This window comes from Lates calcarifer, linkage group LG7_1 (genome assembly GCF_001640805.2).
Source record: "Lates calcarifer isolate ASB-BC8 linkage group LG7_1, TLL_Latcal_v3, whole genome shotgun sequence".
In the NCBI taxonomy this organism is placed as follows: Eukaryota; Metazoa; Chordata; class Actinopteri; family Centropomidae; genus Lates; species Lates calcarifer.
The window spans coordinates 17,122,124-17,138,661 of record NC_066839.1 but is presented as its reverse complement, the minus strand read 5'-3'; the positions used below and the strand labels follow the sequence as shown (position 1 = coordinate 17,138,661).

The 16,538-nt window shown below is 42.7% G+C and overlaps 1 protein-coding gene across 4 annotated transcripts in view; it reads left to right on the top strand.

The window, feature by feature from the left end:
* The window catches only part of ccdc85cb (coiled-coil domain containing 85C, b), a 45,430-nt gene that overhangs the window by 26,464 nt on the left and 2,428 nt on the right, over positions 1–16,538 (top strand). The window contains exons 2-6 of one of the 4 annotated variants that reach the window (XM_018697905.2): positions 5,000–5,079; positions 6,325–6,366; positions 11,181–11,282; positions 15,032–15,124; positions 15,651–15,749. In XM_018697905.2, coding sequence (XP_018553421.1) covers positions 5,000–5,079; positions 6,325–6,366; positions 11,181–11,282; positions 15,032–15,124; positions 15,651–15,749 — 416 coding nt within the window. Of the gene's footprint in view, positions 1–4,999; positions 5,080–6,324; positions 6,367–11,177; positions 11,283–15,031; positions 15,125–15,650; positions 15,750–16,538 lie in introns of all 4 variants that reach the window. The other 3 variants (XM_018697904.2, XM_018697907.2, XM_018697906.2) reach the window with 3 other exon arrangements.

Genomic DNA, 16,538 nt, shown 5'->3' with positions numbered 1-16,538 from the left:
TTTGTAAGAAATATGAAAGTATTTCTCTTCTATTCCACACTGCTACTGGTTTCCATTCACTTCTATATGGTATTTAAAGTATAAGGGCTGGCAGCATTGTCAGTAAATCCCAAAAAAGGACCAAAACCAAAAATTTCTATCCATACTCAAGACTTCCCCAGCCTGTTTCTCTCAGCGTCAAGCCAATTCATCCCCACTGAAGCCCAAAATCCTTGAAAATGGCTCATAAATATATTTGCGGTCTAGTTTTCTCTCAAACAGGAGCAAACTGTGTTTTGTCAGACTGCTTTTAGATGCAGATTTCATGTGCTTTAGAATATTAACCTCAGCAAAACAGTATATGTTGAATCGACTCAAGATCTACTACAATGCTTGTGTTCATTGTCACGAAAGAGCATGTTACCTTGTGCACCCGCACGGCTCACTGATGGATTTTGACAAGTTTTTGGACAATAAGGTCTCTGGCACAGAGGAAAAAGCTGCAGTTTATCAGGCTTTGTTGACAGTAAGAATAATACAGAATATCACCAAACCTCTCTTTGACAAACTCCATCTACTAATGAAGACCATATGACAGTGTGGTAGTAGGTGGACCTTGATTTGGGATTATTTTCCAAGACTAAGAATGGACTTTCCTGCTAATGAAGCAGGTCTTTAAACGTACCGTGGTTACTTTTTTCCTCTAACACATCAACCCTCTCACACGGTTTTAGCACTTAAGTTTTTTTCATTAGCATTCTGGATGGAGAATTGTGCCTCATTCCAAATGGCTGTAAAACTGAAAAAAAAAAAACTTGCAAACAATGTGGTGTAGAGTAACCGTGGTGTTGTGAAGAAGAGGCTGTGATGTTAAGCAGATGGACAGATGGCTATAGGGCGTTTGGAGCACAGTTGAACACAAAGAGGAACCGGTGGAGGTCATGACCTTTCAAGGGTCGCACACAAGTTTTTTGCATCCCGTTCAACCTACACAGTAACAGTGATGAGAACGTAAGACACAAAAATGTGCTTCTTTTCTCATCACCAAACAGCAAAGTTCACTGATGGGTCAGTCTCTCAAAAGCTTGCACTCTTTTTAAGAGCAGAAAAGAAAGACAATGGATAGAGCAGTTAAAGCAGAGGGATGCAATAAAATAGAAAGAGAGGGAAACAGGGAGTGGGGCAGAGTTAAGGAGGGAGTGGCCGCTGGAAGTGGGTCACAGTGGCACTGACATGATGCAAAGTGACGTGCAGAGAGGGGGACGGACTCGCGCCACTGTCTGCGTCACCTTTTGTCCCGTGCGCACGCAAATACACACACATGCTCTCACACAAAGATACATCAGCTCAATTCAAAGGGTAAACAACACTTGTGCAGAGTTAAAAATAGCTAACTTGTGCTTTGTAAGGGCAAGGTTTCCCCTCTCTTTACCTCTCTCTTCATCTCTCTCTCCATTGTTTACTGCTTAGTTGCATGTTTTTTACTTTTCCTACTTTTCACAGTGCCTTGTACTCACTTTATCAGCTCTTAAGATCTCATTCAGGTTATGCATAAGTAATAATAGCCTCTCCCTCGGTGCTTGTTGTGTATAAAAGAGTAGATGCCGGGGCTGAGTTTTGCAGGGTAATTATTTTTGGCTCTGCTATTCGATCCCTGTATGATCTGTAGCTTTTTCCTCCAGCTCCACGGAGGAGCGGCGAGGAGGAGAAGATGTGAAGCCCGAGGGATGGAGGGGATAAAAGGATGGAGGAGTAGCGGGGGGAGCCAGGGAATGGTTTAATTGCCTGACCCCTCTCCCACCAGGATGACTCTCCGGAGCTGGGTGTTAAAGAGAGGGTGACAGGCTGGCTTCTCCCTGCAGATCCCTGCAGCTGTGTGTGTGTGTGTGTATGGGAGGAGTTGAGGCAATTTTGTGCATGTTGTGTGTTCTTGTGAACATTCCCACGGCAGATCGGCACATATTTAAGCAGGACCACTTAATCATGTCATGTGTAATGCTGAAGTGATGCGCTCTGAGATTTAACGTAACACCCTATAACACATCAAAGGCTTATAGATGGGTGGAAGGGGGAGATGGTGCTGTGGAGACGCAGAGTGCTCATGGCAGTGGGATTCCTCACTTTAGGCCAATTCTGGTTTTCTCCAGTCGAATAGGATACGTCTGAGCTATATATCAATATTTATCTTTAAGTGCTTATCTTCATTTTTATTTGATTAGTTCTAAGGAGATAAAAAAATAAGCCTGACAGACTTGGATGATTTTTGAGTTTATTGGATTACTGATGAAGAGATCTCCATCTCTGTAAAGTAATCTTAATATACACACCACTTGGAGAAAAAAAAATCAATCAGCATTCATTTTTTGTCCTCCCCCTCTTTCTGAGGTTTCTCCCTTTGTTTTTCTGAGTGTGCTGATGATGACTGAAGGCTGAGGAACCTTCATCCTAATCGGCTTGAGATCTGGCCGCAGGTCAGGCCAGCAGATGAATCCAGATTAGAGGGTCACAGTGCAGGAAGAGAGGATTACCAGCTCTAGCCACCACAGCCTCCTCTTGTAGCTGTCCGATCGTCGGCTAACCAAGCCAACTGACAGCACTGTCTGCACTGGCCCGCCTAAAAAGTCAAAAGCCTGGACATAAATAGGCCTCAGGCCCTGCTGGACCTGCCGTCATCCACCCGTGTCTACTCTCACGTGTATTTATTGCCATTTATGCACCTTCGTAAACCAAGTTATAGGGTAAATCAGCTTTAAGCAGGAGGAAAACGGAAAACACCTGTAAATGCACCTCCTTAACCTGGAAAACATTAAACTCTTGGTCAGTAATCAAATTTCTTCTCATCCACTACAATATTATTTAACTTAGGGCTGGCATATTTTTAGTGATACAGAGCATTTGGACTGATGGTAAAGTGAGAGGATAGGCTGGGTACTGAGAGAACACACACAGTGTATGTGTCTGAATTTCACAAAGAATCTGCTGTTGAGCTTTGGAAACCCACTGATTTATTTGAATGAAAACTGGGTTAGTTTGACTTATATTTATATAGTTTAAGTATTGAGATAAGAGCAGAAAGCTGACGATAACCAGCTCACCTAGGTGCATGTAAACATACACCTAACATTCACCTATGTGTGAAACATGGTTGTATTATTTGTGGCTAAGTGTGTGTCATTGTAAGCCTGCACTATCCAGGCTGCCACTAGATGTGTGTGTCTGCAGAATAGTGCCCCCTGGTTGTGTAGTGCTGAGCAACTCAGTTATAAAACTTGTTTGGGTAAAACTAAGGTCACTGGCTTACCTCACTGCAACAAGTTGTGAGTTTGTGTGTGTGTGTGTGTGTGTGTGTGTGTGTGTGTGTGTGTGTGTGTGTGTGTGGTGGGTGGTACCCCACAGCAGCAGTGACTTCTCATCTGCATCTTACTCAACCCATCATTTTCATCAGCTACCTCCCCATCGGCTTTGTTGCATCTCCCCATCCTTGTCTCCACTCTCAGTCTCTCTGCACTTCCACTTAGAGTACAAAATAAAATATAGCTTTGTGCGCACTGGTGTGCTCCTCAGTAGCTGCCGGAGTGCAGTTCCTGTGCGTAGCTGGGCTTTGATCTCACTGTAAATTAAACATGCCTTTTTAGATAACAGGCTGTGTGCCACCTACTGAGTCAAACTGCACCTCCACTCCTCACACAGCTGCTGTCCCTGGTTTGAACTCAGTGAGGTTGATTCATGTTAACTACGAATGCTGCTTTATCAGGATCAGCAACGGTCGTGTGTCTCTGTGGAGCAATTACACTGTCAGGCCTATACAGTATTGGGACAGTTTTGTGACAAATCTCAAAAAAGACAGCGATGTCTGTTTCACATTGAACAAAAGATGCAGGAAAAATGCAGACCAAACTGGGAAATGGCCCCAGTCAAGTATGAGGTCAGAAGTTAGGTCAAGCAGTGCTAATCTGGGTGGGAACACTCAGCGCTTGACCCTTGACATCAGGCTACAACTATTTTTTTTAGCACATGAGGATTTTTTATGAGGCACTAAACATGGTAGGTGGATTTGCAAAATAATAATATTAGTTAGCAGTTGTTCTAAAAGCTGAAAGGCTTAAATTAAGGGCTTAAATGACTAGTTAATTAATCAGTCAGTGAATTGACTGAATATTTTCAGCTCCTCCAAAAGTGAGGATTTGTAGCTTTTCTCTGTTTTGTATGCTCATAAATGGAATATATTTGGGTTTCACAACATAATACTATGTTCTGTGAAGTAGTGAGTGGCACACTGTTTTCTAAAATAATCAATAACTGCCCAAAATATTCTATAGATTGATTGATCATGAAAGTAATTGTTGCATCCTTACTAGAATCATTTCTCTGACACTTTAGTTGTTTAGTGCTGATTAGCAGACATTCACATGCTAGCTCAGTAAACTAAGATGGTGAACATGTTAAACATCATACCTGCTAAACTTTAGCATGTTAGCATTGTCATTCTCTTAGTCTTATTCACTGTTTTCTTACAGTTTTTAAGCTAACATGATTAAGCAAATGTAAAACAATACACACATGAGCTGATAATGAAAGTAATACTGAAATTATTTAAGCTCTTCTCATATGCTCATTTATTTCTCATGTGCCTGCTGACAGTACCAGAAATGAACACGTGTGGTCCAGTATGCTTATTCATGACATGCAGTTTGAACAACAAACAGCAAAATCAGTCCTGTGTATGTGGTTTTCTAGGTTGCAAAAGAATTCTCATAAGTCAAGGGAATTTCAGAGTAAAAGATCATTTCAATAAAAGGACACATATTTCAAATTTTGACTTGAACCAAGATGTGAAACTCCTCATCTGGAAAATGCTCTTTCACAAGGAGGTTTTTGGGTCTCTCAAAGTGCACAGCAACCTTTTTTAGCTGTATGTGGTCCTTTTGCTCCAGCGGCCCTGCCTGCCTGTTTTCAGCTTGAGGTCTTTTAAATGCTAATCACTTCTCCTCCTCTCGCTTCTGTTTCCTCTCTCCTCCAGATTCCTCCTCCAACTACATCAGGCAGCTGGAGACGAAAGTGCGGATCCTGGAGGACGATAACAATAAGCTTCTCTCACAGGTGAGGTACTCATATGTGCGTGCGTCACTCTCACATTCTCTCTTTGTGTCAGTTACAGACGTTTGAGGCGCACTGTCAGCCCACTCCACTCCTATTTGAACGTATACCCTCAATAAAATCCTGTTGTGAAACTTTTCCAACTCGCCCGAAAAACATGTGATCAGCAGCTGTGATGAGATAAAGCGGTTGCCCGATGCCTCTCTGAAGCCACCCCCTCACAACCGCCTGCCTGTTAGTTGGAGAATATGTTTATCCATGTTTAATTCATGGGGAGTCAGTAAGCTTCTGTAGCGAGCAGTGATGTTAGCCCCCGAGGCGAACTGTGGGAGTCGAGGAGAGATGAGAGGAGGCAAAAAAAGAGGGGAAAGAGGCATTAAGTGACAGTGACAGAGTAAAGCATTTCTCCTCAAGTTGACCTTGCTCTGACTTCTCTCAAATTTGGAGGATAGAGGACTGACAGAGTGGAGGTGGGAGTGTGAGAAGGAGGGGTGCGTGGTGGGCTGGATTTCTGGTCTGGTTCACAGGGAGGTCACATGTCAGTCTGCAGAGGTGTGTGTTACATACACACAACCACAAACGGTGGACTCATTCTCGACTCAATTTCTGACTGAAACGTATTAATTGGTCACATGTTGGGGAACCAACTCACTTAGAGTTATGGCTCTTTAATTATTGGTAAACAGCGTGAAATATATTCGTTCATCATAGTCATATCTTTTGTTATCTTTCTGCATTATTGTAAGGTTTTATAATGTGATTCCATTTATTTGAATGCACGTCAGGCTGCAGACAGTTGAGCTGGAATTTCACAGTTCAAAAGGCTTTTTGAAGCTTTTATTCTTTTTTTAAAGTGACTTCTCTTTCCCCAATTATCTCCCAGCAGATTTATACTATGTAGGCAGAGAGTGTAGGCTGGAATCCCTGATACCAAACCTGAATGATCCTCATAATTAGCCCTTAAACGCTACAATTAGGTGCTACACATTGTCTCACAGCAGTCGAGGCGTACGAACCTGCTTCTTAAAGTCGACTAATAGTCCTTGTTCACACTTGAAGTGATGATGTGTTTTTTTTCTTTTTCTTTTCTTTAGACTCGTAGTTAGGATGAGAATGTTTTCATCTTCTTTTCTTTTTACAGTATCCTTACCTCTTGTGGAGCCCTGGAAGAATACTTTTCTGCTGCTAATAATGGTTCCCAATAATAAAATAATGAACCAATACACCATTATGTTTTTCTCTTTCTAGGCTTATAGCCGGTATAGCTTATCACAGATACAGACGAAAAAGGTAACTTTCTAAAATGCCACTGTTCGTTGGCTTCTCTGCTTGTCGTCAAGTTGAGCCTCTATTGCCTTTTTTCCCCTCTTTTATCTGTTTGGTGGTGGGACTTTTCACAGCTTTGAGCTTGTTGCTTCTCTTTTATACAGAGGGTGGACACAATAAAAGGAACTCCTGTACAGTGTAACAGCAGAGTGAACTCAGTTGCAGAGTGGTCTAATGATAAAATGTTCAGTTTACGCTGCCACTTTCAGACAGGTGCTGAATCAGTTCTGTGGTAATGTTTGTACAGTAGAATAGAAAAACACTGCTGTCTATACATATACAGTAAACATGAAGCCACAGCCAATAGTCAATTAGATTGGCTTAGTATAAACACTGGAAACAGGAAAACAGCTAGCCATTTTACCAGCACCTCTGAGCTCACCAACAAACACCTAATATTCCTAATATTTATCTACTTAATATCTGTTCAATACGTCCAAAAACAGAAGTATAAAAACTGCAGGTTATGATGGAGTCTGCTGGTCACTGCACCCAGCCAAGAGTCCGGCTTATAACCCTCCATAAAACCATGACCTCTTACTTTTACATTTGTACAGATCAGCAGATCAGACAGCAAGATCTAATATGTCCAGTGAACTTTGAAAATGCTGGTAGACTGATTTTTTATTTATTTTTTATTTTTTTACCAGTCCAGATGTTTCTCCTTGTTTCCAGTCTTTATGCTAATCTAACTGGCTGTTGACTATAACCTCATATTTATTATATATTTATGATTTAAAGTTATGTTCAGGCATGTGTTGTAGGCATTCATATTTCATCTGCCATAATACAGTCCAATACAACGAGCTGAAGCCTCAAACGTTACTACAGAACTGAATCAGCTCCTTGACGCAGTGTTTGTGTTTTAGGCACAAAGGAGTTAGACTGCATTACCTTGTAAAGGTCCTGCCTCTGTGTCCAGTCCTGTTTTTGGTCCCGTTATGCTCTGCTAGCATGCTGTGCTAATGAATGAACACAGGTGGCCCTGCTTGTATGTGGCCTATCTTGGCAAGAAAGCCTTTTCTCTGTCCTTGGAGCTGTTCGGCACCGCACAGTCAGTGTTTGGTACGAGGCACCTCAGGTGAACGAGTGCTACATTGTGCTTTGGTGCATAAATGACACACGCTTGTCCTGGCTTGTTGAGACGTCTGGTGGGCTGAATAATTTAAGAGTCGGAGGCAACGCAGGTAGAACCAGGCATCCATAATGCATGGCCAACAACTGCTTTGCGAGTGCAACTGAGGAATGAGGAGATGTCTGTCTGAAGTTAAGAAACATTATCAAGATGGTTGTGTCATTAATAAACTTTGATTTCTTGAAAGTGTAAATAATGAGCATTTCTCCAGTTTACTATTTAATCTGATTCTTATGCAACAGCCTACTTACTGATGTGTCTGAATGCTAGCAGGTGGCATTGTTAGAGTGGATTAGTTGCCTCAATGGACATATTGCCTAACTTCCTGTGTTATGAAACTGGTCCAGTGAAACTTGTATTAAGCCTGAAGGAAACAATAGCCTCTTATCGCAGGAATGTTGACCCTCCAAACAATCTTGGCTGAAAGATTTTACTGTACTGAAGGGACAAGGGAGGGAGTTAACAACCTGGTCCCACAAGAGACATGAACAATGAAAGTCTCACACAGCACAGGTGTAAACACAATGAGAAAAAGCTCTGTGTGTGTGTGTGTGTGTGTGTGTATACGTGTGTGTGCGCACGCCCACACTCACACTCAGACATGCTCAGCCACGTGCATGTACACGATTTGCTCTTTAACTTTTCTCCCACTCAGATCTCCCATGTCTCTCAACCGTTACTTATCTCTATTAACTCACTGAAGTGTGAGGCACTCTGGCTCTCCCTACATGCTCTCTGCCTCTTTATCATTAACAAGTAAGCGCTCAGTGTGACTCTGAGAATTAAATGATTTATATGACAGATGCAGACGACACTCCAGTCCGTTAACTGCAGGCTAATTGAAGGCATTTTGTGAGAGTGGACTGCAGCAGGGTCCAGTGGGTCTGAATGATGATAGAAGGTTAATGATTTGAGGCTTATTGACAAACTTTCAGTGTGACTGATTCATCCACTGAGGAAATATATCTTCTCAGATCAGCTAAAAAAGAGATGACTGAGTGGAACACAGTTTACTGACTGTTGCTCTGTCAGTTGAGCTTTCCGTTCTTGCAAGTCACATTATGCGGTTTAGAGTGAAAATGGGGGCAAACTTACCACTCGAAATTCTTTTGGAGTATTTGAAACACTGGGTCTGTAATTTCAGAGAACAGAATACAAAACCAGAACTCTTTTAGTTTGTCAAAAATGCTGTCTCTGGCTGACTTCTTAATTTTTCCACCTTATTTATTTGAAAAGAAGAACCCTGTCTACGGGGTCTTAAATATGTTTTCACTGGCTATGTACAGTGCTGAAACACTGAGGCTAAAGCTGCTTGTCTCAGGCAAAAAGTTAGATCCTTATAACCCCAGATGATCCAGATAAAAGACAGAAAATAAAGAAACAACATTGTTCTTGTATTGCACTGTGGAGCCACTTAGTCCTAAAAGCAAATATTATTATTTTAGACCTGTATTCCATTAAATTGTGGCTCTCATGTTACATGCTGCCATCCTCTCTACCCTTTTTGCCAAGGTGGCATCACCCCTGCCCCTCATAACTCAAGCAGGAAACGATGCGTGGCGTCCACAGCTTCTCCCTGTCAGCACCAAGAACATTGTGATGAATGGATGGACCGAGGGGCTCGCGTTTTAGCCAGGAAGTCTGCAGAGGGCCAACGGTCCCCAGCTGTCTGGCAAAACAAATAGCTTTGTTGGTCTCAGTTGGTCAAGGTCAACTCAGGGGAGGAAGTAAAAGTTGTAGACGTGTTGGTTTGTTTCCAGAGTTTCAGACTTAGCATAACAGGAATCTTCATTTGATGATGGAAACCCTGTCAGAACACTCCCACTGATTTTACCAGGTCTTCTTATCGTGATTGCGTGTTCGTGTCACTCCTCCACATATGATATACAGGGCATACACTGCTGACAGACACAAAGCCTGGAGAAATGACAAAGAGATGTTAGCAAAGGTACAGAACTGAGGGCATGCATATGAACACCCAAAGGGTAGATCAAGAAGTGCCAAGGGACAGATTGGGAAAGGTTAGACTAACACTGAGTTGGAAGAGAAGAGAGGAGGGAGACATTAAAGGACAGACAAGACAAGGGGAATGCTGATTGTGTGTAAACTATATGTGACTGCGCACCTGAGTTTGAAATATAATACAGAGGCAGACAACACAACACAATGTACACACATTCATAGACGCACTCCCACAGCACATTGGGTTATTTATAGCCGGTGTGCTCCCAGGCATCACGTGTGTTTACGCGCCGCGCCTCGCACAGAGGGAACATTAGTGTGTGACATGAGAAATGTCATAAGGAACAGTGGTGTTGCCGTGTTCCTGCCCACAAAGAGACGCTAGGCTGGTTACTGCCCCCAGGAACCAGTGGTCTTTGGCTGCTAATGAGGACAACTCTTAGGAACACCGTCCCTGCGTAATGGCCCTCGATGATGCACAACGCGATACAGCCCCAGTGCTCTGAAGTGCCTTTTATGTAGAAAGCCACAACAAATAAAAATCAGCTTTGCAAATGAAGCGCTGGAAGCAATGGCGCCAGAGTGACGATGAGAGTGCAGGCAGGTGCCAGTGTTTGTGTGTGTGTGTGTGTGTGTGTGTGTGTGTGTGTGTGCGTGCGCACGCGTGGGTGGTGGTGGTGGTGGAAGGTGGGGGTTGGGGGGATTAGAACAACAGAGTCCGTAATGAACCATCACTGAGGATCTTAATATACACAGTGGTGCCAGATGGAAATGTTGGCAGGCTGATATTATTTGACAGTATTAGGTTATTACAGATATTAGTATTGACATGTCTGTTGGCAGAAAATGCAAAAAGAAGTTAGAAATGTTTTACTTGCAGCATTTTTATACATTTATATACAAGGTCATATAGTTTTATTGAATATGTTTTTAGATGTAGTTATTGAAAATGATTTTCAATCATGTTTACTCTGCAAATTTAGCTGTTGTCTTCTGTTTCCTGTCCTTGTCTTCTTTGATGATGGACTGATTGATGATGAGCTTTTGTTTCCACTTTCAAATATCTTTACTCAAATACAAAGTTAGGCCAACGAACCAACCTGGCAGGTATTATTATCTGATCTCAGCACACTGCAGGTTTAGCATCTATGCTGCATCACTTATTATCTCAGTGTATATGATAAGTGAAGCAGCACAGAATTAAAGCAGCACATTGATGCCAAAGGTAAATATGAGGTAATTTAGAAACAATGTCGGGGCACTGATTATATATTGCTTCAGCCAAAAAAATTCAGTATCAGTTGGGCTGTACTTGTGCGTTTATAATGTTAATGGAAAATAATAAAGTAAAAAGAATACCAGCCTATAGTTTACTATATATATAGTAAACTGTATACAGTAATACAGTATGTTCAAGTATTAACAGTAATAGAGGCAGATATGTTGATTTTAAGATAAAGTGATGATGGAAAATTTGAAAATTCATTTTAAAAGTAAAATAAGTGCTAAGCCCCAAAGGTGGTTTAAAATCACATGATTTCCTATCTGTATGTTTTTGTCTGTGGATTAATAATTGTGATCAGTTAGCATGCTGGGAAGTAAATCTCTAGGTATTTTTAGTTGACATGGCTCTGAAGCCTTATCTCTTTTTATGTTTGTATGTTTGTTTTGTGGCCAGCAGTGTAACCCAGGTGACCTTCGTGCCCTGAGGAAGGGAATGACCCTCTACCACTCAGAGTCCCAGCTGTCCTCACTGCCCCAGCGCCAGGACGCCATGCACATGGTCAGTACCCAGAAGGCTAACACACACACACACACAAATACACAGACCCACACAACAAGGATAAACACATACAAAGACACACATTGACGCACATGGAGGCATGCCCACTCATACCTAACCATTTAAACAGTCGTAGTCAAAGATCAACACTGTGACACTGCTTATACCAAATGTGGTTATGCAAAGAGACATGGTTTAATTGCACACAGGCGCACACACACACACACACACACACACACACACACACACACACTTAATTGTAGGGAGGACCGTACCAGTGCCTCCACAGTGGAATCAATTCAAGTCAGCTCTAATTCACTTTACTGCTAACTCTCCAATTATACCTCCACAGGCAACCTCACTCTCTCTTACACATGACAGGAAGAAAGAGAGAGAGGGAAGAAAAAGAAAGAATAAAAGAAGGAGGGATGTGAGGGAGATAAGACAGACTGGGAAAAGAGAAAGAAAAGAAACTAAGAGATAAGAAAGGAAAATTAACAGGAGTCAGCCTTGCCCTTCTCTTGCTCCTATATCCTGGCCTGTTAGCTCCGTCCTCCTCCCTGGAGCCCGGTTGAACTGAATCCCACTATGAAAGTAATAATTCTCTACAATCCGCCACCACCCCTGACCCTGCCAGTGTCTGGGGAGGAGAGGCTGGATAATTGTTTTCTGACTGCTTAAGGAAGGTCAGAGCCGGGCTACGCCAGTACCCGGAGGACTAAATCTTCCCTGTGAAAAAAAAAAAAAAAAAATCAATATTATGTTTTAATCACAGGCCCAGTGTGAGGCGCGGGCACGACTGCGTTCAGAGCCAGCTCGCACCTTTTAAGCTTGTGGGTCAAACCCGCCTCCTTCAGGAGGTTTGTGCCGCTCAATAACGTCCGTGAACCTTGACCCAATGAAAGGTCTCTCTCTCCGCAGGGAGGACGGATAAACTGCAAATTAACCTGGCGGTCGTCTCCCTGTGTTTAATTTCACACTGTGGTTTCATAACAAGGTCATTATATTGACTTAAGGTGTGAATTTTGACTCTTTGTAGGCAGGACATCTGGTGTCATTGGCAATATAAGGATCAATAAGGAGACTGAAAATGGTTTTATGTTACTCATTAGATATATTCATTAAATCATACAGTAAGCTTATAACGTCACTGTTTATTAAGTGTTATAAAACATATATAGCTTATTTGTACAAAAACCAAAGTGTAAAAACAACTAAAAGTTTTTTTTTACAGGGGATTAAGTGCAGGACTATTTTTCAGTTTGGAACAATAACCTCCTGGAGTCTTGTTGTCAGGCTACGAGCAGAGACTTAAACAAGCTAACGATGTGACACTGGCACATCAGTTGTGTGCAGCACAGAATAGCAAATTCTTGTGATTCATGCTCTCCTATTATGATGGATTTGTTGACATGCTCATGTTGCGCAGGATGATACTGATACTAATGTGGCTCAAGTTCAAGAAAGCCCTTGTTAGAAGATGAAGATGAAGAGGGAGAGACAGAGAAGATGAGAGACTGTAGCAGCAGAACTTCAGTGATCTGGACTCTTGTTGTGTGTACCCTTCCTAATCCATCAGCTCATCCTTTATATGTAGTCCTTTGTGTCTCCATCCAGGCCCAGTTTCAGGTCAGCGAGTGTGCGTGATATTGTCACATAGAAAACCAGCGACAGAGAGGAAAAAGAAAAGATGGATAGAGAAAGAAAGCGGCCAGCCCGTATGATTCTCACAAACACTTCAACAGTCGGCTCTGATTCTGTATGTTCAAACTACAAAGCATTGATTCTGACAGCGTTTGCTCCCCCTCCTCCCCCCCACCCCCTTCATCCTGCAAGGCCTAAATCAGGCCTGTTTATGCAGGCAAGCCATCCCAGACTGCACATCCATATGAACAGTAAACATTGCTCGGAGCAGGCTCCGTCTCTGCGCTGCCCAAATCCTTTTCTTTACTGTGCGGCTCCAGTGTAGAATAAAGCGAACAGTTCAACGCGGTGGCGCTGCAAGTGTTTACACATTTCACATAATAGCTTTAACCCACAGAGGAGAACATCAGAAGGAGGTGACAGTGATTTACATATTGTTTTCTTGTAGTCGACTTCAAAGTCCGCTGCAGAGGAGCTGTTCGAAAAATTAAGCTGTTACACTTGCTGCTGTGACCTTAAACAAGAAGAAACACACAGTGGGGAATGTGTTTGTGTTTAACAAGGGGACTCTTACTCTGTATATCATTTCCTTACAAATGTTGACTTACCCCCTTAATAATGAGGGGGTGTCATAAATAGCTACAACACCAGACATTACTCTATTCCTTATTTTAAAATAATTTACATGTGGCTGCAAAGTGGAAAAAGGCCTCTCAAATCCAAGAGAAGTAATATGATAAATAAATAAATACCAATATGAACACTGAATGCCATGAAGAATACTTAGATTGTAACATTTCATGTCACTGCAAGCGTTCGTTGTGTTCCTTATGCCATTAAGTGCCTGTATTTGTGCATATATGGATCAAATTCATAAGAATGGCTGCTTGTGTTTTGTCAATATTAAACAATTAAGTATCAAAAAGAAATTCACATACCCTGCCCTGGTTGCAAGTAGAGAGAGTTTTGAAAACTTGTTGGTGCACTCTGAAACTTTTGAGTGGGCTGCTGTGCAGCAACCTTTTTAAAGCAATAAACAAGCAAAATTCACATTAACCTTTTCATTATATTCATGATTTTTCTGATATCAAATCTCATGAATATAATGCTATTCATCAGCCGGCTCTCATAATTTATCAGGCAAAAGTTGATTTTATTTAACAGGAAATAAATAAATGTCTATTATCACAGCAAATTTAAGACAAACTGCTGTTCTCATGGTTCTGTATGGCTGTCAGGTAAGCATTTGACAGGCCATAACCCTCAGGACAGTGGAAAATCAATTTTTCATGCAGCTGATGTGATGTGAATAGACTGTTGGGCAGTTTCCACAAACCATCCCTGTCGGCTGCAGCGGGATTATTATTCTATCTCTGTGCTATTAGGTTGTGTGGGCTCGTTCTGGCACCCAAACGAGGCCAGCAAAATGTATCACTAGTGAACAGAGAATTGAACCCGGGCTAACAGAGCCACGGAGCTGTGTCTAATGCAGGACCCTGATGCCAGGTTACAGTGAATGGTGCCATTGTGTGTCCCAGAGATCTCTGTGTCCCTCTAACAGTGAGCCACTGTCTGGAACTAACCAGGGGGTGGGATGAGTCAAGCAAAACCCCCTGGTTCTCTTTCTGGCTGGCTGCTCCCATCACACCAGGTTAAATCACACCTGTGCAGGTAGCAGACCTGGCTGGCAGTTGAATACACGGTGAATGCGAAAAGAAAAAAAAAAAAAACACAAGCAGAGGAGAGGTGATCTGAGTTGGGATGAAGGGGATGGCATTTTCAGTGCTACAGTATAAGAAGTCTCTCTTGTTAAATCAGAACCAAACACCCACTGATAAGGAGAGTGTGCTTTTTTTTTTTTTTTTTTTTTTTTTTTTTAAATCACTGAGTGAAGTATTTTGGATGTGGTGGTGCTCATTTGACTCCTTGGGTTAAACTCTGTGTGACAGCAGATAGTCTGACAGATGTTGTGGGTTTAGACCCTGCTCTTAACCTTTGTCACAGGTCACACCTTCTCTCACATCTTCGCTATTACTGTCTACTGTGGAAGAAATCACACAAAATCTTAAAAGAATTTTTTCTTTTATTCCTTATTCTCCCCTCAGGGTACGGGTCGTCTCCCAACCAGCGAGTCCTCTCCTGCCACAGGCTACCTGTCCTGCGTCCAGAAGCCTGAGGCTGTGGTGCATGCCATGAAGGTACTAACTATATTCACCTAGTAAATTAGATGAGAAACTTAATTTGTTGATGATTTCTCAGACTGATCAAAGAAATATGTTAAGTTTAAGATTTATAAAGCTGTGTTGAAATCCGTAGCTTGATAGTGACATCCCCATTCTTGATCCTCCCTACTCTTGATTGGTCAGTTGTTTCTCTCACCAGAGGAAACAGCCGTCACTGGGCACAGCACCAGACCAGTGTGAATCTCTGAGCTAATCTGAGATTCCATCTGAGGTCTGAAGGTCTGAAGTCTGAATCTGGTTCATTCAGAAGTCTTGACTGCTGGAAAACATTAAATGAGCTCTTTTTGTTGTTCCAAAAATCCATTTGAGGAAAAAAAAGTTTGGAACGACAAACTTGCAAAGTTTTGTTTTTGCTCCACTATAACATCATCAAAATGGCACTTAGTCCACATAACGACATGTTCATCTTTCATGGAAGTTCATACATCAATGTAACTGATCACCTCAGAGTACACTCACTTATCACTGTGTCTGCCATCAGGTGCTGGAGGTCCATGAGAACTTGGACAAGCAGGTTCCCGAGGACTATGAGGACGATCTCAGTGAGAAAGAGAAGGCCATTGTGCGAGAGATGTGCAACGTAAGTGCAACACCTGCCCTCCTCCTCCCTGACTGCTGTTCTCCCACTACCGTAAACAAAGGAGCCTTATATCCATAGTGTTCCTGTTTGTTCTGCCTGTCGGTCTGTGTTTTTAGTTCTCATCTGTTGGGTGCGAATCAGGTCAGGTTTTTGAGCTGCTTTCACTAATGAGGACTCTGAATGAGACTCATTTGGTTTGGAATGCACATTTGCAGCAGTGGCCTGGGCACAGGCGCTCTATCTCGCCTCCCTTCTTTCTCTCTGTCTATCCACTCTGTCTGTCTCCCACCCCACCCCTGCTCTAAAGCCAACTTGAAACTGGAAGCTCTAAGTAGAGGCTCGTAGTTGAGCTGTCAGAGCAATTAAACTGGAGCAGCAGGGAAAAGAGCACCCACCCCACCCCCCCCCCAGTGCCCTGACCTCACCCACCCCCTTCCATTCTCCCCCCCCCCCCCATCTCCCTCCATCTTTCTCTGTTGGTGCTGAAAGGCCTGGTCCGGGATAAAAAGGTCCGCTGATTAGAGAGGGTGCGAAAGCTGGGCTATCTCGGCCCAGCAGAGGTATGTGACAGGCCAGGAATCTGGGGAGCACTACAATAGTACCTCTGTAATATCACTGGGGACCCCCGGGGGCCCCTCTCACTCATTCGCTTAGTCACTCACTCACTCACTCACTCACTGAAAGATCTCAGCACCATGGAGCACACAGAGACAGAGGACAGATACAGAGATAGCTCTACTGTAACATCTGTGTGTGTGTGTGTGTGTGTGTGTGTGTAGAGTCTTTGCA